The sequence below is a fragment of the Hemiscyllium ocellatum genome, chromosome 28, assembly GCF_020745735.1.
Source record: "Hemiscyllium ocellatum isolate sHemOce1 chromosome 28, sHemOce1.pat.X.cur, whole genome shotgun sequence".
Taxonomy (NCBI): domain Eukaryota; kingdom Metazoa; phylum Chordata; class Chondrichthyes; order Orectolobiformes; family Hemiscylliidae; genus Hemiscyllium; species Hemiscyllium ocellatum.
Genome location: NC_083428.1, coordinates 28,052,342 through 28,077,722, shown reverse-complemented (window position 1 = coordinate 28,077,722; position 25,381 = coordinate 28,052,342). Strand labels below are relative to the sequence as shown.

Sequence of the window (25,381 nt, the reverse complement as noted above, 5' to 3'; positions counted from 1 at the left end):
TCAGGTATAGACAGGAAAGATTGAGTGAATCCTTAGAAGAGTATAAAGAAAGTAAGAGTATACTTAAGAGGAAAATCAGGAGGGCAAAATGGGGACATGAGGTAGCTTTGGCAAACAGAATTAAGGAGAGTCCAAAGGGTTTTTACAAATATATTAAGGACAAAAGGGTAACAAGGGAGAGAATAGGGCCCCTCAAAGATCAGCAAGGCGGCCTTTGTGTGGAGCCACAGAAAATGGGGGAGATACTAAATGAATATTTTGCATCAGTATTTACTGTAGAAAAGGATTTAGAAGATGTAGACTGTAGGGAAATAGATGGTGACATCTTGCAAAATGTCCAGATTACAGAGGAGGATGTGCTGGATGTCTTGAAACAGTTAAAGGTGGATAAATCCCCAGGACCTGATCAGGTGTACCCGAGAACTCTGTGGGAAGCGAGAGAAGTGATTGCTGGGCCTCTTGCTGAGATATTTGTATTATCGATAGTCACAGGTGAGGTGCCGGAAGACTGGAGGTTGGCAAACGTGGTGCCACTGTTAAAGAAGGGTGGTAAGGACAAGCTAGGAAACTATAGACCAGTGAGCCTGACCTCGGTGGTGGGCAAGTTGTTGGAGTGAATCCTGAGGGACAGATGTACATGTATTTGGAAAGGCAAGGACTGATTCGGGATAGTCAACATGACTTTGTGCGTGGGAAATCATGTCTCACAAACTTGATTGAGTTTTTTGAAGAAGTATCAAAGAAGATTGATGAGGGCTGAGCAGTAGGTGTGATCTTTATGGATTTCAGTAAGGCGTTTGACAAGGTTCCCCATGGGAGACTGATTAGCAAGGTTAGATCTCATGGAATACAGGGAGAACTAGCCATTTGGATATAGAACTGGCTCAAAGGTAGAAGACAGAGGGTGGTGGTTGAGGGTTGTTTTTCAGACTGGAGGCCTGTGACCAGTGGAGTGCCACAAGGATCGGTGCTGGGCCCTCTACTTTTTGTCATTTACATAAATGATTTGGATGCGAGCATAAGAGGTACAGTTAGTAAGTTTGCAGATGATACCAAAATTGGAGGTGTAGTGGACAGCGAAGAAGGTTACCTCAGATTACAACAGGATCTGGACCATATGGGCCAATGGGCTGAGAAGTAGCAGATGGAGTTTAATTCAGATAAATGCGAGGTGCTGCATTTTGGGAAAGCAAATCTTAGAAGGACTTATACACTTAATGGCAAGGTCCTAGGGAGTGTTGCTGAACAAAGAGACCTTAGAGTGCAGGTTCATAGCTCCTTGAAAGTGAAATCGCAGGTAGAAACGATAGTGAAGAAGGTGTTTGGTATGTTTGCCTTTATTGGTCAGAGTATTGAGTACAGGAGTTGGGAGGTCATGTTGTGGCTGTACAGGACATTGGTTAGGCCACTGTTGGAATCTTGCGTGCAATTCTGGTCTCCTTCCATCAGAAAGATGTTGTGAAACTTGAAAGGGTTCAGAAAAGATTTACAAGGATGTTGCCAGGGTTGGAGGATCTGAGCTATGGGGAGAGGCTGAACAGGCTGGGGCTGTTTTCCCTGGAGTGTCAGAGGCTGAGGGGTGACCTTATAGAGGTTTACAAAATTGTGAGGGGCATGGATAGGATAAATGGACAAAGTCTTTTCCCTGGGGTCAGGGAGTCCAGAACTAGAGGGCATTGGTTTAGGGTGAGAGCGGAAATATATAAAAGAGACCTCAGGGGCAGCTTTTTCACACAGAGGGTGGTACATGTATATAATGAGCTGCCAGAGGATGTGGTGGAGGCTGGTACAATTGCAACATTTAAGAGGCATTTGGATGGGTAAATGAATAGGAAGGGTTTGGAGGGATATGGGCCGAATGCTGGCAGGTGGGACTAGATTGGGTTGGGATATGTGGTCAGCATGGATGGGTTGGACAGAAGGGTCTGTTTCCGCGCTGTACATCTCTATGACTCTAAGTGATAGAGAAACTGAAATGGACCACCTTAACCTCATGCAACAAGGTTAGACAACCTTGTTGTCAAGGGTAAACAATACTGTCACTACCCGCATTGACAGAGGGAGTGAATTTTGACTGCAGTGGATGGAGTGCCAATCGAGCCAACTGCTTTCTCCAGGCTGGTGTTGAGCTTCCTGAGTATTGTCGAGGTGATAATCATCCAGGAAGGTGGAGAGTATTCAATCACACTTCTCGCTGTGCCTTATAGACGGTGGGCAGACTTTATAGAACCAGGAGGTGAAATACCAGCCTTAGAATTCCCAGCTTCTGAGTTGCTTTAGGAGCTACAGTATATGTGTGGCTGCTCCAAGTCAGTGTCTGGTCAAAAGCAACCCCAAGCATGAAATCAGGATCCTAGCACAAGCTACTAATAGCTTTAAAATATTTTTTCAGTTTTTTTTTCTGCATCTGTGGTATTCTACTATTGTTTTCATGTTTATAAAGGACTTATTTAAGTATTTTGTTAATGATGTAATTGGCAAGTCACAAGGAACACATATGACGATTGAGCACCGTGGGGTATATGATCGCTCGGAAGCTGCTGGAATATTGGAAGCATCCTGTTAAAGAAATGATGATGTTCCTTGTAGGATGCACAGTTTATAAAGTCTGCTTGAATTTACCTTTGGCCAGCAAGGAACATTGCACCTTTGGCTGAGAGATTTGGGAAGAAAGAAGTTTGCCAGATCAGACACCTTTGAAAAATCTACTTCCCCATTTTTGGGGGAACAGGTTTAATAGGCTGGAGAATAAGCATTTGGCCTTCTAAAGAAAAATGAATACCATTGTTCTCAGGGTCATAGGGTCACAGCAGGGAAAGAGGCCCTTTGGCCAATTGTGTCATCTCGGACATGACCGCACTTTCAGGCAGTGATTTCCAGAGACCCAAAACCTTCTGGGGAAAAAGGCCATCCTTAAAACCCCTCCAAACTCCTGCACTTTCCCTTAAATCTCTGCCCCTCGTTATGGATACCTCTGTTAAGCAGAATGGTTTCTTCCTGTGCACTCTATCTTTGCCCCTCATAATTTTGAACACTTCAATCATGTCCTCTGTCAGTCTTCTCTGCTCTAAGCAATAGAACTCCAGTCTATCTAGTCTCTTCATAGCTGAAAGACTCCAGTCCAGACAACGTCTGGTGAACTCCTGAGCACCCTCTCTAAGTACAATCACAACTTTCCAGAAATCACACAGTACTCCAACCCTGGTCTAACTAACATTTTATACAGCTCCATCATAACTTCCCTGCTCTTTTGTTTAATGCTTCAACTAATAAGTGCAAATATCCAAATGCCTTCTTAACCACTTTATCCTCCTGTCCATTTGCCTTCAAATATCTGTGGACATACACACCAAGGTCCCTCCAATCCTCTGTACTCCTTACAGTACAGTACATTCAACCATTCATTGTGTATTAATTTGTTTGTTCAACCTCCCAAAATGCATCACCTCACACTTTTCAGGATTAAATTCTATTTGTCCATCTGACCAGCCCATCATAACATCCTGCAGTCTCAGGCTTTCTTCATTATTTACCACAGCATCATTTTTCTTTGTTATGTGTGAACTTGCTGATCAAACTTCCTACATCTATATTTAGATCATTAACGTACTCGACAACAGAAAGGGGCCCAGCACCAAAGCCTGTGGCATGATACTGGACACAAACTTCCAGTCACAAAAACAACCTTTGACCATCCCCTCCACTCCCTGCCTTTAAGTCAATTTTGGATCCAATTTGCTAAATTGCCTTGGATCCAATGGGCCAGGCTCCTATGTGAGACAGTATTGAAAGCCTTATTGAAGCCTATATCCATTCCATAACCCTCATCTACAGTTAGACACTTGAAAATCTCAATCAAATCTGTCAGATATGATCTTCCCCTGACATCGTCATGCTGACTATCATTAATTAATCCTTGCCTCTCCAAGTGGAGATTAACTCTGCCCCTCAATTATTTTTTCCAAAGGTTTCCCTAACACTGATATTAGACTTACTGGCCTGCGGTTTGCTGGTGTATTCCTACCACTCACTTTGGAAACATTAACTGTCTTCTTGTCCTCTGGCACATCTGTCCTAGCCAGAGAGGATTTGACAATGAATGTCGAGACCCCTAGATCGTCTCCCTTACTTCCCACAGCAGCTTGGGATACATCTCATCTCAGGTAAAAACAATGACTGCAGATGCTGGAAACCAGATTCTGGATCAGTGGTGCTGGAAGAGCACAGCAGTTCAGGCAGCATCCAAGGTGCAGCATTTTGGGCAAAAGCCCTTCATCAGGAATAAAGGCAGTGAGCCTGAAGCGTGGAGAGATAAGCTAGAGGAGGATGGGGGTGGGGAGAAAGTAGCATAGAGTACAATGGGTGAATGGGGGAGGGGATGAAGGTGATAGGTTAGGGAGAAGAGGGTGGAGTGGATAGGTGGAAAAGAAGATAGGCAGGTAGGACAAGTCCAGACAAGTCATGAGGACAGTGCTGAGCTGGAAGTTTGGAACTAGGGTGAGATGGGGGAAGGGGAAATGAGGAAACTATTGAAGTCCACATTGATGCCCTGGGGTTGAAGTGTTCCGAGGCGGAAGATGAGGGGTTCTTCCTCCAGGCGTCTGGTGGTGAGGGAGTGGCGGTGAAGGAGGCCCAGGACCTCCATGTCCTCGGCAGAGTGGGAGGGGGAGTTGAATTGTTGGGCCACGGGGCGGTGTGGTTGATTGGTGCAGGCGACCCGGAGATGTTCCCTAAAGCGCTCTGCTAGAAGGCATCCAGGCTTCCCCATGTAGAGGAGACTTCATCGGGAGCAACGGATACAATGAATGATATTAGTGGATGTGCAAGTAAAACTTTGATGGATGTGGAAGGCTCCTTTTGGGCCTTGGATAGAGGTGAGGGAGGAAGTGTGGGCACAGGTTTTACAGTTACTGCGGTGGCAGGGGAAGGTGCCAGGATGGGAGGGTGGGTTGTAGGGGGGCATGGACCTGACCAGGTAGTCACGGATGGAACGGTCTTTGCGGAAGGCGGAAAGGGGTGGAGAGGGAAATATATCCCCCCTGGTGGTGGGGTCTTTTTGAAGGTGGCGGAAATGTCGGCGGATGATTTGGTTTATGTGAAGGTTTGTAGGGTGAAAGGTGAGCACCAGGAGCGTTCTGTCCTTGTTACGGTTGGAGGGCTGGAGTCTGAAGGCGGAGGTGCGGGATGTGGACGAGATGCGTTGGAGGGCATCTTTAACCACGTGGGAAGGGAAATTGCGGTCTCTAAAGAAGGATGCCATCTGGTGTGTTCTATGGTGGAACTGGTCCTCCTGGGAGTAGATACAGCGGAGGGGAGGAATTGGGAATACGGGATGGCATTTTTGCAAGAGGTAGAGTGGAAAGAGGTGTAATCCAGGTAGCTGTGGGAGTCGGTGGGTTTGTAAAAAATGTCAGTGTCAAGTCGGTCGTCATTAATGAAGATGGAGAGGTCCAGGAAGGGGAGGGAGGTGTCAGAGATGGTCCAGGTAAATTTAAGGTCAGGGTGGAATGTGTTGGTGAAGTTGATGAATTGCTCAACCTCCTTGCGGGAGCACGAGGTGGCGCCAATGCAGTCATCAATGTAGCGGAGGAAGAGATGGGGAGTGGTGCCGGCGCAATTATGGAAGATCAACTGTTCTACGTAGCTAAAATGAGACAGGCATAGCTGGGGCCCATACGTGTGCCCATGGCTACCCCTTTGGTCTGGAGGAAGTGGGAGGATTCAAAGGAGAAATTGTTAAGGGTGAGGACCAGTTCGGCCAAACGAATGAGAGTGTCAGTGGAAGGGTACTGTTGGGGGCGTCTGGATAGGTAAAAACAGAGGGCTTGAAGGCCCTGGTCATGGCGGATGGAGGTGTAGAGGGATTGGATATCCATGGTGAAGATGAGGCGTTGGGGGCCGGGGAAACGGAAGTCTTGGAGGAGGTGGAGGGCATGGGTGGTGTCTCGAACGTATGTGGGGAGTTCCTGGACTAGGGGGGTAGGACAGTGTCGAGGTAGGTAGAGATGAGTTCAGTGGGGCAGGAGCATGCTGAGACAATGGGTCGGTCAGGGTGGTCAGGCTTGTGGATCTTGGGAAGGAGGTAGAACCGGGCAGTGCGGGGTTCCCGGACTATGAGGTCAGAAGCTGTGGGTGGGAGATCTCCTGAGGTGATGAGGTTCTGCATGGTCTGAAAGATGATGGTTTGGTGATGGGGGGTGGAGTCATGATCGAGGGGGCAGTAGGAAGAGGTGTCCTCGAGTTGGCGTTTGGCTTCAGCGGTGTAGAGGTCAGTGCGCCAGATTACCACTGCGCCCCCTTTTTCCGCTGGCTTGATGGTGAGGTTGGGATTGGAGCAGAGGGATTGGAGGGCTGCGCGTTGTGAGGGTGAGAGGTTGGAGTTGGGGAGGGGGGTAGACAGGTTGAGGCGGTTAATGTCCCAGCGGCAGTTGGAAATGAAAAGGTCGAGGGCAGGTAATAGGCCAGCGCGGGGTGTCCTCTCAGCTGGGGACCCATATAATTTGAAGCTCACTCAAATACCTGCTCCTGTCTCAATTGTAATTTGTTCAACTATATTATGGATCTCTGCTGACTTCCATACTTACATCATTCTTCTTAGCTGTGGATGGCTGTGACTGCTACTACAGGAAAAGGATCACCTGGGCTGCAGAAAAGTCCAGCTAGAGAACACAAACCAGTTCATGCTCAGAGCCTTCTCACCCTGCCCTGGTGACAATAGGAAAGATGTCACAGAGATGTACAGCATGGAAACAGATGAAAATGTGTTGCTGGTTAAAGCACAGCAGGTCAGGCAGCATCCAAGGAATAGGAAATTCGATGTTTCGGGCATAAGCCCTTCATCAGGAATGAGGAGAGAGTGCCAGGCAGGCTAAGATAAAGGGTAGGGAGGAGGGACTTGGGGGAGGGGCGATGGAGATGTGATAGGTGGAAGGAGGTCAAGGTGAGGGTGATAGGCCGGAGTGGGGTGGGGGCGGAGAGGTTAGGAAGAAGATTGCAGGTTAGGAGGGCGGTGCTGAGTTGAGGGAACCGACTGAGACAAGGTGGGGGGAGGGGAAATGAGGAAACTGGAGAAATCCGAGTTCATGGAAACAGACCCTTCTATCCAACTCGTCCATGCTGGCCAGATATCCTAACCTAATCTAGTCCCATTTGCCAGCACTTAGCCCATATCCCTCTATTCATATACCTTCCTATAAACCCTTCCTATTCATATACCCATCCAGATGCCTTTTAAATGTTGTAATTGTACCAGCTTCCACCACTTCCCCAGGCAGCTCATTCCATGCACACACCACTCTCTGCGGGAAAAAGCGGTCCCTTAGCTCTCTTTCAAATTTTTCCCCTCTGACCCTAAACCTATGGCCTCTAGTTCTGGACTCACCCACCCAGGGAAAACAATGGTAGGGAACACTTAGTTTTATTTTGTAATGGAAATGTTCAAGTGCTGTTGGGATGCGTGTGGTCTAATTTGGAACAAATTGAGACAGTGCTTGTAAAGTGATAAATGAAGGAATACCACCACGGGAAATAATATCAAAACTATTGGATAAGCAGAGCTACAAAAACGTACTTGTCTTGGTACCGACCCAGCAATCAACAGCTCCTCTTGAACACAGGATTTGTAGGCGATTTACGAGTGAGAAGTGCAACGCTATCTGTCAGTGCCCTGTTTAATTACAGCTCGGGGAGGGGGGGGGGGGAAGAGGCGCTACTTAAACGCAAATTGCTACTTTTACCAGCTCAAAACTTCCGACCGCAGAGTTAAAGAAATCATGAGACGTGAAAGGTCGTGTGAAATCGGGGTAGTGAAACAAGATTTGACAGGTCCTTGAAATTTCATGCAGGAAATTCCTACTGAATATTGGGGTGCGGAAGGACTATCTCCTGCTAGCAACAACTGTTCAATTTTCAGGAATTAATATCTGCTTGCCTGATTTGGTCACAGGGTCACTCCAGGGGTTAGGATCACTAGGCACAGCGGCCAGTCCGCGGCAGAGTTATTAAGATTTTGATATTTCAGAACACAATAAAACATACCCGCAGTTCCTGTTCCCCCTCACCGATACTGACACAGTTATGGTTCTTGTGTTTCCCCACGACAGGGCAGAGACAGCAGATGCACACTTTGTCGTCCTTACAGTAAATCTCCAACAGTTTCTTGTGCTCTATGCACTTCCATGTTGACATGTCTGCAGTGGGATCAATGAGGGGATGGTTTTTAAAGACAGCGTTCTCTCTGTGATGTTTGAGATGTTTGGAGCACATGGAAGCCTCGCATTTCAGGCAGGTTTTGACAGCTGTTAGTTTTTTCTTACTGCAGTAGTTACAGGGTAAAGCTACTGGGGTTCCATTCACTGCCTGGTATTTCAGAGCTATGTTTGCCAGTTTGAAATTCCTTTTCAGAGCAGGCCTCTCTCTGTAATTTGCTCTGCATTCTGGGCAGGAGTAAGTGCCAGATTCTGGCTCTCTCCAGGACTCCTCAATACAAGCTCGGCAGAAGCTGTGCTTACAGTTCAGGATCACCGGGTCGGTGTAGATTTGGAGGCAGACGGGGCACGTTAACTCCTCTTCCAACCACTCGGGAGGTAAAGCAGCCGCCATCGGGGATGACAAAAACCGAAACTGAAACCGTGGCATTTGGATCACGGAACAAAACGGCTGGGGGAGAGACCACTGCAAAATGAGGGACAGACTCTCTGTCATTTTAACTGTAATCTCATTAAACAGCTCGGACTGGGACATTTCCTGCAGCAGCCTGTACAGACAGAACATGGTTTTGTTTTGTTCAAAGCGACTGGGTGTTTCTGTATCTCTGCAGGGCCGAGGTTTCAGGTTGTGGCATTTCTAAGTCTCCCCTGTTTGTGTGGATCGATCACCACCAGCAAAGCACACACTTCACTCACTGGCTGTCCACCCTGGCTGTGTATTTTTGAAAATGTTGTTGAGTCCCTGTTAGGTGGTGGCCGGGTAGCTATCACTAACTGAATCGACACTGAGATGTTAGATCATTAACCGGCAGATACTTATTATCATTTATTTTAAAAACTGAGCGTCCCAGCCTCTGATACGGGCGGCTGCAGTTTCAGAATATCTCGACTCCCCTCCGACTCCGCTGACATTTTCTGGAGCGCCTTCATAGATTTTTTTAAAATTTTAAATCAGACAGTCGACGGGATTGTTACCTGGTCGTTGCTGTTTTGCCCAAAGAGCTTGAACGGCCAAACATTTCCAAGTGGGAAAAACAAATAACTAAAGGTTGTGCAAACACTTGGCAAACCAGGCAGTGACCAGAGCTGCAACATTAGACCGGGAGTGGGGGCAGAGAACAGCTCACTGAATAAAACATTCACGGAGCTACACGGTAAATAAACTAGCTTCAAGCATTAAGAATATATGGTGTAAATCTCCTCATTTATATCTACATACACACAGATTCTATTTTGTCAATATTACACATTCTAATGTCTAGGCTATTCCAAGAATGCAAACAAGTAAATACTACACAAGCCCCGTACTTTCAGCTAACCTCTATTTTAAAAATATTATCGGTGGTGTAAATTGTGCAGGTGCTGGAGACACTGTGGCATACCCGCGAGGCAGAGTTATGTAGAATATAGGAACAGGAGTAGGCCGTTCAGCCCCTTGGTCCTGTTCCACCATTCAGGATGGTGGAACTGATCCATCTGTTCCACACCTGCCTTTGTCCCATATCCCTTAACTTCTTTGCTGAACGAAAATGTATCTATCTCAGATTTAACATTAACTGATCCAGCATCCATGGCAGTTTGAGGAAGAAAATTCCAAACCTCTGCCACCCTTTATATGTAGAAATGCTTTCTAACATTTCTCCTGAACTTTCTGAATTCTCAGACTATGCCTCCTGGTTGTAGATTCCCCAACGAATAGAGATAGTTGATATTTATTTACTTTGTTTCCTGCTAATATTTTGAAGGCTTCTAGATTCTAGAGCAAACAGGCCTAATTTGTATAATCTCTCCTCTGAACTTAACCCCTGAAGTTCAGGTGACATTTTTGTAAACCCAAGCTGTACTCCCTCCAAGACTGTGATGTCCTGCAGCATGACTTCTGCATCCTCTACTCCAGTCCTCTAGATATGAAGGGCAGCATTTCATTAGCTTATTGATTGTTTTCTGCATTTGTGACATTTTAAAGACCTATGCATCTGAACATCCCAAGCTACTTTGGGCATCCATTATTTTAATTTCATACCATCCAGAAAGTACAATTGGTTCTGGTATAATATAATAGTTCTGTTCTCATGTGATCTTGCATTATAAGAAAATCGGGCAATACCCACACTATTTAAACTAACGGGGTCAGAATTGCGTTATAGTCAATAGACAATAGGTGCAGGAGTAGGCCATTCTGCCCTTTGAGCCTGCACCACCATTCAATATGATCATGGCTGATCATCCTTAATCAGTATCAATACAGGTAAGGGAAGCTCGCATTTTACAAATAATGGTCTAAATTGTTCAATTGCATTAAAACCAATTCGCGTTGAAGAAGCGCGTGTAGCAGAACCGACTGAAGCCTGATTTGTTCTTTTTCAGTCCAAAATGGATAACCTCACACATTTACACTGAATTCCATCTGCCATAGTTGTGGCCATTCACTTATCTACCAATATCCCTTTGTAATTTGCTGCTTTCGTCTATACTGTCTGCAATGTCACGCAACTTTGTGTCATCAGTAAATCTGGACAGATGGCTTTCTATGCCATTATCCAAGTCATTAATGGATAACATGAATAATTGAGGCCTGAACACAGATCCTTATTGACACCATTGGTCACATCCTGCCAAATTTGTGTACCTTCCCATCATCCCTATTTTCTGGTTGAAAGGCAGGCAACAATTTATTAGCTACGTCAGCAATTTATTGAGAGGCATTCACATTGCAGCTCAGGGGACTGAAGGTAAAAGGGGAATGGGTGATCACTAGGTAAAGAGAATCCGGCAGGTCGTGCAGGAGTTTCCTGGGGTCCTACTTGCAAATCATTTTTCCATTTTGGAAACTGATGAGTCTTAGTTCCTCAAAGGAATGCAGACAGACCCAAGATTCCAGCAATACAAGCAGCCTGACTGTACAGGAGGGGAGGAAGAAGAAACCAGGAGCAATACTGAGAGTGGATTCATTAATTACAGGAACAGACAGGCAATTCTGTGGCTGTAGGATGGTGTGATGTCTCCCTGATGCCAGCATCAGGAATGTCACTAACCAGCTGTAGAGTATTCTGAAGGAGAAGGGTGATATGGCAGAGGCTGTGGTACACGTTGATATCCATGATAGAGCTAAAATATAGGATGAGGTCTTGCTTCAAGAATTCAGGGAGCTGGGCAATAGATTAAGAAGAAGGATCCTGAAGGTTATAATTTCTGGAATCCTCCTGATGCCACATGTTAGCGAATACAGAAACAGAATAGAGCAGATGAATGCATATCTCAAGATTTGGCGGAGGAGGAAGGCTTTTGGATTCCTGGATCACTTGGAATATTTCTGGAGAAGGTGGAACCTGTATAAATTGAACGGTATACACCTGAACCACAACGGGGGAGTAACATCCTTTGGGGAAAGGATTCTTGGTGAAGGGCTTATGCCCAAAATGTCAATTCTCCTGCTCCTCAGGTGCTGCCTGACCAGCTATGCTTTTCCAGCACCACACTCGACAGTAACATCCTTTGATTGGGTTGCTCATACTGTTGGCAAAACTTTAAACTATTTTGGCAGGTGGATGGGACACAGAACGTTAGTTCAATAGGGACATGACATACATTATAAAGGTACTAAGGCAGAGGGAATTCAGTCATGTTGAATTTCAAGAGGGTAGGGGCAAAGCTGGGTTCTACTTTTTTAAAATAAGTATTTTTATTTTAAAAAAGATTTTAGGCTTTTTACAAAATACTATGACAACTTTGTAATATAATAGCAATAATAGAAAACAAACAACTACTCTACTCCACAGACTAACGAAACACGGGGGGAAAAAAAACCAAAACTCAATAAAAGCTACAATTCAATAAATAACCAAGAAAAATAAAAAGAGACAAAATACAATTAAAACATGTTATAACAAGGTAACAAATTATATTCAATTAAATTACTGCACTCAGCACAATCTCACCAAAGCTCCCACCGCTGGGAGCAATAGTAAGTAAACCCGTATTTGTTCGGGATTCTCCCCCCAGGGGCCCACAGGCTGACAGACAATTCTCACGGCCATACAAAGGTCCTGGATAATATAGCTGATATGTCTACATCAATATAATTCAAAAAAGGCCTCCATGTTCTGTAAAACAATTCAGTTTTCTGGTGCACCATACTCGTAAGGAAGTCTAGTTGGTGGGGGGGGGGGTGGTGTTTCATGGTTATCCTACACCAACTTGAGAGTCCTGGGGGATTCTCCAACACCCAGCTCATTAGAATGTTCTTCCTCGTGCAGAAAGAGAGAATATTAAACAATTTCTTCCCATGCACATCCAGGGAGGCATGATTTGGAAGGCCCAAAAGGAGGGATACTGGATCCAATTTAACCTCAGTTCCCAAAATCTTTGCCAAAACACTTGCTATGTCATCCCAAAACCTGTGGAGCCTGTGGCATGATCACAAGCAGTAAGAACATCAGCCTCCATTTTACACTTGGGGCACATTCGAGACACCCCTGTCTTAAATTTTGCAAGCCAATCCGATGTTAGGTGTGCCCTATGAAGTACTTTCAGTTGAATAGCCTAGGTTCTATTCCAAATTAAGATCTTCCTAACATTTTCCCAGATATCCTCCCAAGTCTCTGAGGAGATTACCACCCCTAAATTCTTCAGACCATGTTTTATACAGCTGTTCAATGTCCTTCAAGACATGACTACCTAACAAGTGATAGGAGTGCTAACCGAGAGGGCGCCCGTAGACTGGAGCACTCTCCGCTCCATGTCCGACTTGAGTTGACCATCAATGTAGTCTTTTTTGTAAGAAGTCTCTAACCCGAAAGTAATGAAAGAGATCTTTCCTAGGCAACACGAACTTCTGACTCAGCTGTTCGACGGACATCATGACCTCCTCGTCAAATAGATCTCCCAAACAGGAGATTTCTCTGGACTCTTAGAGCTTAAAGCCAGAGTCCATCAAAACCGGCTGGAATCCCAACATTCCCACTATGGGAGTGAAAGGGGAATTTTTTTGTAAATTGCTCTCACCTGCCACATCATTCTTCGTGCTTTAACTGTGTTTAGGACAATCGGGTTTTTACAATGATCCATAACAGTTCTTATCTTGTCCATAAATAAGTTAATGAGAGGGTGTTTTGTTTGGGAGGCCTCACATCTAACCAGATTTATCACGGATTGTGACTGGCCCGTTCAGCCACATAGGATAGCAAGGAACTCATTTGGTACTTCCTAAAGTCTGGAAAATCTACACCCCTCCCCCCCACCTTGCGGAAGCTGCAATTTATCCAGCTTAATAAGAGGCCGCCTATGATGACAAATAAAAGATCCAAGTCAACTGTGAAGCCTGAACAGTGTTTGCCTTGGCAGCATCAAAGGAAGCATTCTAATGGGATATAACAAGCGAAGAAGAACATTCATCTTAACCACAGCTATTCTGCCCAACCAAGATATTGGAAGATTTTCCCAGTGCCGAAGATCCTGCCTTATCTTCTATCACAGCTACCCGTAATTTGTTCTATCTAATTGATCAAAAACTGGGGTAATAAAGATGCCCAAATAGAGAAAAACTCCCTGTCAGCACCAGAAGGGGAAACGGATTCCATTCCCAAAGTTGGATATACTAGTAAGACCCCCACATAAGCATGGCCTCTGATTTCATAAAATTACTTTTATACCCTGAAAACAAACCAACTAGATTAACCACTTGTATTAGGCAGGATACAGATGTCATTGGATCAGTTAAAAAGAGAAGGGCGTCATCCATGTCGAGGGTAATTTTATGCCTGCCTGACCCTACCTCTGCGGCAGTTATAATTGGGATCCATCCGAATGGCTTCCACCAGTGGCTCGATCACCTGTGTAAATAATAGTGGCGAGAGAGGGTATTCTTCACGGCAGCACCTGCTGACACTAAAACTATCTGACCTTATACCATTAGTGAGAACCGCTACTTTCGGATCACTTTACAGAACTGCCACCCATTTGGCAAAAACCTCTCCAAGACCAGTTCCATGACATAAAAGAGGTATGGCCACTCCACCCAATCAAATGCTTTTTCTGCATCCAAAGAGACTACCAAGGCTGGGATTTATCTTTGCTAACATATTTGGACCATATTTAATACTTTTCTAATATTGTTGGTAGACCTATCTGGTCTACCTTCACAATGAATGGCAGTATCCTCTCCAGCCTTAACGCCAGCATTTTTGACAGGATTTTAAAATCCACGTTCAGTAACGATATGGGCCTGTATGAAGTGCAATCTTCTGGGGCTTTTCCTTTCTTAAAAATAAGAGAAATATTTGCTTCTCTCAAAGAACAGAATGTCAGTTAAGTGCGTTTCTTGTAACTAGGGTACCATTGACCCTCTCTTTTCTAAGGCTTGACAGTATCTTTTTTCTCTTAATTGGTGAGTGACTTCCCTGAACATTCCAGGTGCACCATTTAAACAAATGGCTAGCCATGATCATCCAAAACAGTCTGAGGCGCCCCAGGAGGAAGAACCCCACTCAGCGCACCAAGTGAAAACCATAAACAGTTCGTATAAGTTTAAAAATGCAACTTCCAAAATGACTAAATCAAAACTTTTAACAACTACTTCTACAACTTACCAACAAATAACATAACTGAAAGGAGACTTTCCCCCTTGTGCACCGGGGGCACTCATACCACCCATTAATCCCACCATGACTCCTTCTAGCTGGAGCCCTCCACACTGCTATCCTAGGCATTCCTGGTAGAACAAAAAATAATTAAATCTAACCCCGCCCCGCATTCTCCAATGCATCCCCATCCAAAACAAAGGATGACGGGAAGTGGAGAGAAAGGAAACAAAAAAGATAATTATGACCCTGACATATATTAAAAAGACCTAGATCATCTTCTGACAACCATGTAAACCAGGCAAACTACAGGGGAAAAAAAAAGGCAGAATAAAATAATTGTCCATATAATTCAAGCCAATTGGTCTATTTTAAAACATCCAAGAAGTCCTTTGCCTTTTCCGGTGAATCAAAGTTGAACACGGACCCTCCATGGCTGAAACGCAGTATCAGCAGATATTTAATGGAATATTGAATATTCAGGTCCCTCAGCCGCTTTTTTTAACCCCATCAAAGGCCTTCCTCTTGTGAATCACGACTGGGAAAAACTCCTGAAAAAACATGATTTGTGATCCTTCCCCTGTGCTTTAGAGGCTTCCAGCTTCATTTATGTCTATAGTGCTGGAGTTGCACTGTGGGCCTGCTTGACCCACACTCGACCCACCTTGACCTTCAGTCTTAGAAACTTGGGAGCCATTGGTCCAGAAAGCTGACAAGCTGGCCTTCTTCCTCCTGTTTGGGAAGATGTTCTTCTGACAACCTCAATTTTCAAGATCGTCAACCTGCTCCTCCAAGGCCCACACTCTGCATTCCAGGGCCTGAACCCGACCCGCTGAGGAGTCCGCTGTGGTCCCGGTTGCTCTGAAACACCCTGCCCCAGCACGCTAGATCTCCAGCTCATACCTCTGCAGCATGACTGAGATCGATTCCAGCCTGGCCCAGTCTCTGCCAATTATGAATCAATCTTCTCTCAGAGTTTCACAAACTCAGATCAGGCTCTGCTCTGCAGGTGAGTCCACTGGGGCAGTCACAGGGGCCGTCATTGCAGCCGCAGATGCACTCGCTGCTGCAGGAGGGTTCCTGCCTGGAGCGAGCTCCATGTTCCTTTCCCCTTAGTTATCTTCTTAAACTGTATCAAACCACTCAGAACTGATTCTAAATAATTCTGAGGATCGGGAGATAGTTTTTACAACAAATCAAACAGTGAAGGGAGGGTGAGCACCTCACTTAGAGTCATAGAGAGATACAGCACGGAAACAGACCCTTCGGTCCAACCTGTTCATGCCGACCAGGTAACCCAACCCAATCTTGCCCAACCTGCCAGCAGCCGGCCCATATCCCTCCAAACCCTTCCTATTCATATATCCATCCGAATACCTCTTAAATATTGCAATTGTACCAATCTCCACCACATCATCTGGCAGCTCATTCCATATACATACCACCCTCTGTGTGAAAAAGTTGCCCCTTAGGTCTCTTTTATATCTTTCCCCTCTCACCCTAAACCTATGCTCTCTAGTTCTGGACTCCCTGACCCCAGGGAAATGACTTTGTCTATTTATCCTATCCATGCCCCTCATAATTTTGTAAACCTCTATAAGGTCTCCCCTCAGCCTCCGACGCTCCAGGGAAAACAGCCCCAGCTTGTTCAGCTCTTCCTATAGCTCAAATCCTCCAACCCTGGCAACATCCTTGTAAATCTTTTCTGAACCCTTTCAAGTTTCACAACATCTTTCCAATAGGAAAGAGACCAGAATTGCACACAATATTCCAACAGTGGCCTAACCGATGTCCTATACAGCCGCAACATGACCTCCCAACTCCTGTACTCAATTCTCTGAACAATAAAGGAGAGCATGTATAGGTTCTGGTGCAGACCTCAGCAAAGCAGACCTACTGAGTCACCACCATCTTGAATCCACCCCCTCCCCCACCACCCCAGTTTCTACTTTAATGCTAGGAGTATTATAGGTAAGACAGATGAATTAAGGATGTGTAAGGCAGGCAGAATTGATGTTGCCATCATCACAGAGACATGGTTGGGTAAGGGGAAGCGTGGCAACTCATTATTCTGGGGTATGGGGTCTTCAGGCACTAGAGACGAGGATGTAAAAGAGATGTTGTTGCATTATTGATTAAGGAGTCAGTTACTATAGTAAGGAGGAGTGACATCCTGAAAGGGTCTTCAAATTTAGCTCCATGTTTAACCTAACGCTATAATGAGGTTGGGAGCTGAGTGGCCCTGGCGGAACCCAAACTGGGAGTCAGTCACTGAGCAGGTCATTACTGAGCAGGTGCTGTTTGACAACTGGTGATGCACTGCTAATGACACATTCCATCACTTTACTGATATTGAGAGTAGACTGATGGGTGGTAATTGGCTGGATTGGATTTATCCTTTTTTAAAAATGTACTTGACATACTAATGAGACCCACTGCAGTTGTATCTTCAGCAAACTTGATGTGATTGGAGTTGTGCATCACTGCACAGCCATGTGGCAGCAGTGTGAACAGCAATTGACTGAGCAGAGAGCCCTGGGGGACCCCTGTGCTCAGTGTGAGAGTGTTGGAGATGCTGTTCCTGATCTGGACTGACTGTGGTCTACCAGTCAGGAAGTCCAGGACCCAGTTACACAGGGAAGTATTTAATACCAGCAGACTCACCATTCCTCAGCACCTGACTGGAAAGCTAAGTGTTAAATGCAGAACTAAAGTCTCTGAACAGTAGTCTGACATAGGTGTCCTTCTTCTCCAGGTGGGTGAGGGCCAGGTGGAGGGTGGTGCAAATGACATCATGTGTTGAGCAGCTGGGTCAATACGCGAACTGCAGGGTGTCCAGTGGGGGTGGGGGCAGTAGGGTCTTAACATGCCTCATCATGAGCCTCTCTAAACACTTCATGATGATGGGTGTAAGTGCAACAGGGCAGTAGTTGTTGAGACAGGACGCAGAAGAATTCTTTGACACGGGATCAATGGTAGCTGCCTTGAATGTTGGAACTATGGTACAGCCCAGGGAGCTGTTGAAGATGTCCATGAGAACATCCGCCAGTACATCAGAGTATCCTGAACACTCTGCCAGGGATGTTGTCTGGTCCAGCAGCCATATATGGGTTGACCCTGCATAGGGTTTTCTCATGTTGGCTGTGGTAAGACACAGTACCTGGTCATTGGGAGAGGGTGTGGATTTCCTCACTGCCACATCATTTTATACCTGCCAGGAGGAAGGCGTCACCAGCACAAGCAGGCTATGCTGATCTGTGGTTGGTGATGGCCTGGATGCCCTTCCACATATCACCACTGACCTGAAGATGGCTGCGTATTCTCTGTGCATATGCATACTTTGCCTCCTTGATGGCCCAGGTCAAGTTGGCCCTCGCTGTGGTTAGGGCAGTCTTGGCATCTGCTCTGAAGGTGGAGTCACAGGTCTTCAGCAGCGCACAGACCTTTGTGCTGATTGGGGCAAGAACCACAGCTTCCAGTTGGAGCAAGAAGTGATGGTCATCAATACAATAGCAAATCACAGACGCCACGTACTCCACTAAGTTGATGGAATCATCAGCAGTTGCCGCCTCTCTGAATACACGTCAGTCAGCGTGCTCAAAACAGTCTTGAAGAGCAGAAAGGGTTCCTGCCAGCCAGGTTTTCACCTGCTTCCGAACTGGTTGGACACATCTGACGAGCATCTGAAAACTGGGATTAGCATAACAGAGATGTGGTCTCAGAATCCAAGGCTCTGCTCTGTATGCATTGGGAATGTTTGTGCAAACCAGCTCCAGCTTATCCTCCACTCTCGTCACAAAGTCCACATGCTGATGGAATTTAGGGAGCACCATCATGAGATTTGTATGGTTGAAATCTCCAGCAACAATAAACAGACTGTCAGGATGTGTGTTCTGCTGTCTGCTAATAGCCCCATACAGTTCAGAGTGTTTCCTTAGCATTAGCACTGTGAGGTATATACACCCCAACTATAAGGGCCAGTGGTGAATTCCTGTGGCAGATAAAATGGTCTGCACCTAACAGTTGCAAACTCCACCAGTGATGAGCAGTAATTGGAGACTAGCATGGAGCCTTTGCACCATTTCATGTTGATGTAGACACACAGACCCCTGCCCTGAGTCTTACCTCACAGAGCTGCATTTCTGTCAGCTCGAAACAAGGCGAGCCCGTCTAGCTGGATGGTGGTGTCTGGAACTCTGCTGCTGAGCCATGTTTCTGTGAAAACAAGGAAGCAGCAGTCTCTGAACTCACACCGAGACCCCTGCCGCAGTTGGATGCAGTCCGGTTTGTTGTTTAGGGAGCAGATATTGGAGAAACAGCCAGCTGGGGTTTGTTTTTAGCCTGGCATGGACTCCTCCATGCTTCCACCCCTTCCAATAGCTCAACACTAGCATCACTGAGGCAAAGGACTGGAGGCCTGGTCTCTGAAGCAAGCTGAAATCACGTAGCTTCTACCACAGCTCTTCATCCAGGTACATTTCCAGGTGGGTCCTGTACTGTAGCAGTGTTTGCAGACTGTGTTACTGTCTGCAAACACCGGGTTTCCTAGAATTTAGTAGCGCTCTGTCTGGAGAGGCCGCTGTGAGTTGCTGCCACACCGCCATCTTGGATATCACTCAAAATAGGGGTGCACCAAGCACTATTGCTAGAATGTTGTCAGGGCCAAAGCCTTTGCAATTACCAGTGCCTCCAACCATTTCCTGATATTACGTGAAGTGAATCAAATTGACTGAAGACTGATTTCTGTAATGCTGGGGATCACTGGAGGAGGCCAAGATGGATCATTCACTTGGTACTTTTGGCTGAAGATCTTTGTGAATACTTCAGCCTTAACTTTTGCACTAATGTGTTGGGATCTTCCATCATCGAGGATGGGGATATTTGTGGAGTGTCTTCCTCCTGTTGTTTAACCGTCCAACACCATTCATGACTGAATGTACCTAGACTGCAGAGCTCAGATCTGTTTATTGTGGGATTGCTTAGCTGTCTGTCACTTGCTTTTATGCTGTTTGGCATGCAGGTAGTCCTGTTTTGTAGCTTCACTAGGTCAACCCCTTTGGAAGATATAACAAGACAAGGGAGTACTCAATGAACAACAGGGCACAAGGAAGCTCAGAAGAATACACAGATCTTGGGGTGCTTGTCCACAGATCCCTGATGGCAGCAGGACATGTTAGTAGTGTAATTAAAAAGGCATTAAGGACATTTCCTTTCATCAGTTATGGTATAGATTATGTTGGGCTATTCTGGACTTTAGTTTGGCCACATCTGGAGTAAGTGACCAGCACTATGCATCTACGTGATAAGAAGGATATGACTAGTATATTCCAGTTGTGATCACACCATAGTTGTCAAACTAGCCATCAGGAGAACTCTGCTTTGTAGTAATGTTGGCCAGTGAGTCACAGGACTGGCTGCATTACTCCAGGTTTTCAGCTCTGAGGGCCAGGGTGTCTCAAACACTGCTCTAAGGAAAGGTCACTGGAGCAGAAATATTAACATCGATTTCTCTCCACAGATGCTGCCAGATCTGCTGAGCTTTACCTACAATTTGTTTTGTTTCAAACACATCTGTATGCCACTGCTGCTTCTCCCTGTGCATTCCTACAAAATCCCTCATTGCCAAGACCACAGGGTCCTCTCCTGCTGGGGGCTGAGCAGGTGCCTGGTCCCCCACAGTCCCTACAAGGGCCAGTGGCTTGGGGTGCTTTTTCTCTCACTCATCATCCATTCAACAGTCAGTCTGAGCTCCTCATCTGGCTCCAATCCCCCACACTGTTGACCCCATCAAGATTCCAGTATCAGAACCGGTAGGGGTCCTGCTGAAGAGTTTCTGAGATTTTAGACAACCACCTGATGAAGGAACAGCGCTCCAAAAGCTAGTGCTTCCAATTAAACCTGTTGGACTATAATCTGGTGTTGTGTGATTTTTAACTGAGATTTTAGAACACTTTATGAAGATGTGATGGAAGCAAAATTTTGAGACACAGATTCTCAGGTAGGAATATGGATTTGGCATTACAATGAGATCAGCCATGATCTTATTGAACAGCAGAACAGACTAAGGGGCCAAATGGCCTAATCCTATATTTTTTCACATTTGTGACAAAATCCTCAGACAATAAAGCAATCCATGCCTGCAGGATCCACATTTATTGACAGTACCAAACGAAGTGAGAAACAAACCTTTGTGGAGGACACAAAGTGGCTGCAAGACATGTTTATTGGGCTGGGAAAGTGAGCAAGAATTGGCAGATGGAATATAACGCAAGAAAGTGCGAAGTTATGCATTTTGGTCTGAAATTTTATTTTTCATTTTTAGACCCTACTATTCAATGGAACCTGGAGGTAGGATTTTCTTCATTTTGTTTGAAGTGTGGGGTGGACTTTAATGGTGAGTAAATCCCTGCCCCCATCAGTAAGAAAATTCACATGATCCAGTGCAGTGGAGAAGACCAGCCCTGCCTCAAGTCACTGGCCAGAGATCCAGAGAATTATTGGAAGGTGATATTTGGATGGATAAATGAAAGGGAAGGTTTGGAAGGACATGGGTCAGGAGCAGGCAGGTGGGGCTAATTTAGTTTGGGATTATGTTCAGCATGGACTGGTTGGAAGTGCAGCATGACTTTAAGTCTAGGCTGTTTAGTCACAAAGGTAGAGACTGGTGACGGGTATGTGTATGCATGTGGGGGGCTGTTGTGTGTGTCTGTGGTTTTGGTGTGATTTGGGACATCAAGGCATGACTCAGGGAGAAATGGTCAGCAGGGTAGGAGGCAGGCAAGGGACCTGACTTTTAGCAGCGAGCCCCCTATCCCTCGCAGATGGAGGCCATATGGGATTACCATAAATAGCAAACTAATCATAGTAATGGCAGCATATAGTTAAAATATTCATTAACTCTTGCAATTTTACATTGAGGGCAAGTGTACACTAAATGCCTGTGGTTAACAGTTTGATCCCAAGTGCGCATACATCCTTGTGCTCAAGCATCAATTCCAGATTTTTAACCACTACCATAGTCCTGGATGTAGGTTTGCTCACAGAGCTGGAAGGTTAGTTTTCAGCAAGCAAACCTACACCCAGAACCTCAATCTGAGTTACAAATCTTCTCAAAACTCGCTAACTACCATAGTTTTTACACATTTTCTTCTTTATTCTTTCATGTATACGGGTGTCACCAGCAAGATTGTTCCCTATCTCTAATCACCCTTGAATGTACTGGCTTGCTGGTCGATTTCAGATGACAATTAAGAGTCAACAACATACATTGATGTGGGTTTAGAGTCACGTACAGGCCAGACCAAGTAGGGATGGCAGATTTCCTTCTCTGAAGTACATTAATGAACTAGACATGCTTTTGTGCACAATAGCTGTTGGTAATGACCGAGTTGTTGGCATTTGCATCACATTTTTTTAAACCTTAATTTATTACTGACTCCATTGCCTTGCATTACCATTCCTTTTGCCAAACACTTGCCTGTTAGAGACTTTGCCTTTTGTTGTTTTCTCTTCTCAACCTCTTCCCACCTCAGCACTTACTTCAAACCTGTTCTACTTCTATCTAACATCTTCCTGTTTTGAGCCAAAACAACAACTAAAACAGAAAATGTTAGAGATGCTTAGCAGCTCTGGGTGCACCAGAAGTCGAATTCAAGGGCCATTAATCTGGAACATCAACTCGGTTTCTCTTTCCACAAATGCTGGCAGACCTGCTGAGTATTTCCAACATTTTCTTTTTCATACCCAATTTACAGCATCTGCAGGACTTTGCTTGTGTACAAGTGCACCTTGCTTTGTGCATTACTGGAGTGTTATAAACAGATTCCTTGAGAGATTATCAATCTATTCAATCATGCACATTCTGTAAAAGAAATGAGTCTCCTGAACTTACACTGGCCTTGTTTCACAAAAACAATCAGGTACATCTTTTGAATCACTGAGAAAGGAATAAAAGAGCTTGCGTTAGGATTACGTTATTTGATTAACCTAATAAAAAAAAACATTTTTAACAACTCCTAGATTATCCCATCATGTATTGCACAATTAAAGTAAACTCGTGTTCATGAGGAAGCTGATAAAGCTTACTCAAATGAGCCCTTATCTCGATCAAATCATCAAACCAATAATATTGGCATTTTAATAAAACACACAATTATCAGGTGACACCTCCATATATCTTCATCACAGTCTCCAAGATAATATTTCATATCTTTGTAAATGAGACATGAGCATGAAGCAGTTGAGAGGCACCCCAGCCATAGCCTAAATGCTACGCAAAATCTACACATGGAATCAGAAGAGATTTGGGATAAATGTCAACAAGCAGTACAACATAGGGAGGCTTTAACTGATCAAACTTCATACTGAGTCTTCAATACATGAGCAGTCCTCATTTGCGCAGCATTCTGCAACTTACTACCACTGCTTCCAAAATTCAATGGATCATTTTATATTGAAATTATACACAAATTACCAAGCAATTCAATAGGGAATTCAGAAGAAACGGCTTCAGCCAAGAAGCGTAAGAATATGGAATGTGCTACCACACAGGGAGTTTTTGAAGTCAATAGTATGGATGCATTCAAAAAGGAAATTAGACAAGCATGAGGGCAAAGGACCCAAATGGTTACAAATGGTAAATTTAAATAAGATGCAAGTTCAAATGGAGCGCAAAAACCAGCGAGGACATGTTGGACCAAAATGGCCTGTTTTTGTGCTACATATTTCGATCATCGAGTTGTTATTTTTAAAATCAAAGTATATTTTTATGCCGACAACTTATTATATTGCTACCTGTCCTCTTTAATTTCTATTTCTAAAACTACATTGTAAAGCTCTCTAGAAGTCTTTGCTCAAAATATCTGCACTTCAAAACACACCTAATCTTCTCTTCAGATTTCTATTCTTCTGTCCTTTTCCTATTTAAAACAAAGCTTATTATATATCTATTGATATATACGACTTCCAATCAGTATACTTGGCAAATATTTTCAATATTACATCTAGTCTGACTGTTTCAAGATCATTAGAAGACTTATTCTTTCATCTGTTTTTCTGGAAACCTTTATACCTTTAGTCTTACCCATGTGAACATTAATTTCATAAGCAAGCAGCATTTATGCTCCACACAGGTGTACAGGTAATAACAATTGTAGATCAATTATTGTATTCACTAGAAACTTATGCCTTAGCAAATCTGATAATATTCACTAAACAATTTCCAATCTTTATTCCCATCTCTGCTTACTAGAAAGGAACGAGTTCATCTTTCAGCCTTTGCAACTTATTCCACCATTCAATGAAATCATGGCAGATCTACAGCATAGCAATATCCATATGCCTTGAAGCTAGGAACAGAGGAAAAGGAGTAGGCAATACAGCCTGTTAAAAGCTATGCATCTTTCAAACAGATAAGGTTTATCACTTACCACTATGCTATTATCCTTCCCTATCCCCATATCTTTCAATATAATGAATATCCAGAGCTCTATTGACTTCTAGATTGAATATACTGCAAAATGAGTGAGATTTTGTGGGGTAAAATTGACAACCTTTAGAGTGAAGAAATTCCTTCCCATCTTTAGTCTTAAAGGACCTCTCTCTTATTTTTGAGGCTGTGCCCCTTTGTTGTAAACTGAGCAACAGGGAAAAAACCCTTATTCATATTAAGGCTGTCATACCTTGTAATAATTTATAAATTTCTATGAGATCAGCTCTCATTCTTCGAGATTCTAGAGAGTATAGGCTCAATTTTTTTCAATCCTGCCTCACGTAAGACAATACTGGTGATCGGTCTGGTGAAGCTCCATTGCATGTCCTCTTGTACTTGCTCAATACATCCTTAGAGATTAAAACTGTACACGATACCAGAGGTGCAGTCTCACCAAGGGCTTCTACAATTGCAGTGAGACCTTCACTCCTGTGTTTCATATCTCTTGCACTATAAATGATTATCAATTTCTATTATCATTTCACGTTTCTATTATCTTTTGAATGAAGCCTAACTGCTCTCCTGAGTCATACGGCTCAGATTATAAGGTTACATTCTCTTTGATTAAATCCATACTTGCAGAAATGTACTCTTTCTCTCTCCTATTAAGTTTGCAAAATCTTAAAAGACACGATCAAATATCCCCTTATTCCTTTACACTCTAGAGAATGCAAAGACTAGTTTATTGAATCTCTTGTCACCACCTTAGTTTTCTGGAGACCTGGTAGGATGGCCAGATCACAGCAGCCCTGACATCATCAATCATAGCTTTCTTCACATACAGCAAAACTTGCCATCGTCATTATAAATAAAATTCAATTAGCTATATTTGATTATGTCTTACTACATTTCAATGGTTTGTGTAAATGGACTCTGAAATTTGTTACTTTAATCACCCCTTGAATATTCCATTCTTTAGTGCAATATCAATGACCTGTACTGAAATCCATCTCTAGATTTTACCCACTCACCCATTCTAGAGATTATTTTTCCTGTAATTTTATGCACCTGTCTTAATTTACTGCACCAATCTGTCCATATCTGCAGACTTGGATATATAGATCTTTAATAAATACTGTGAATAATTGAGAGTCTAGCACAGATCA

The 25,381-nt window shown here is 44.3% G+C and overlaps 1 protein-coding gene across 1 annotated transcript in view; it reads right to left on the bottom strand.

Annotated features, from left to right (window-relative positions):
* The window catches only part of LOC132828863 (E3 ubiquitin-protein ligase TRIM62-like), a 28,181-nt gene extending 19,569 nt beyond the window's left edge, over window positions 1-8,612 (bottom strand). The window contains exon 1 of the mRNA XM_060846033.1: window positions 8,038-8,612. Coding sequence (XP_060702016.1) covers window positions 8,038-8,601 — 564 coding nt within the window. The 5' untranslated portion in view covers window positions 8,602-8,612. The remainder of the gene's footprint in view (window positions 1-8,037) is intronic.
* Window positions 8,613-25,381: the final 16,769 nt, after the last annotated feature.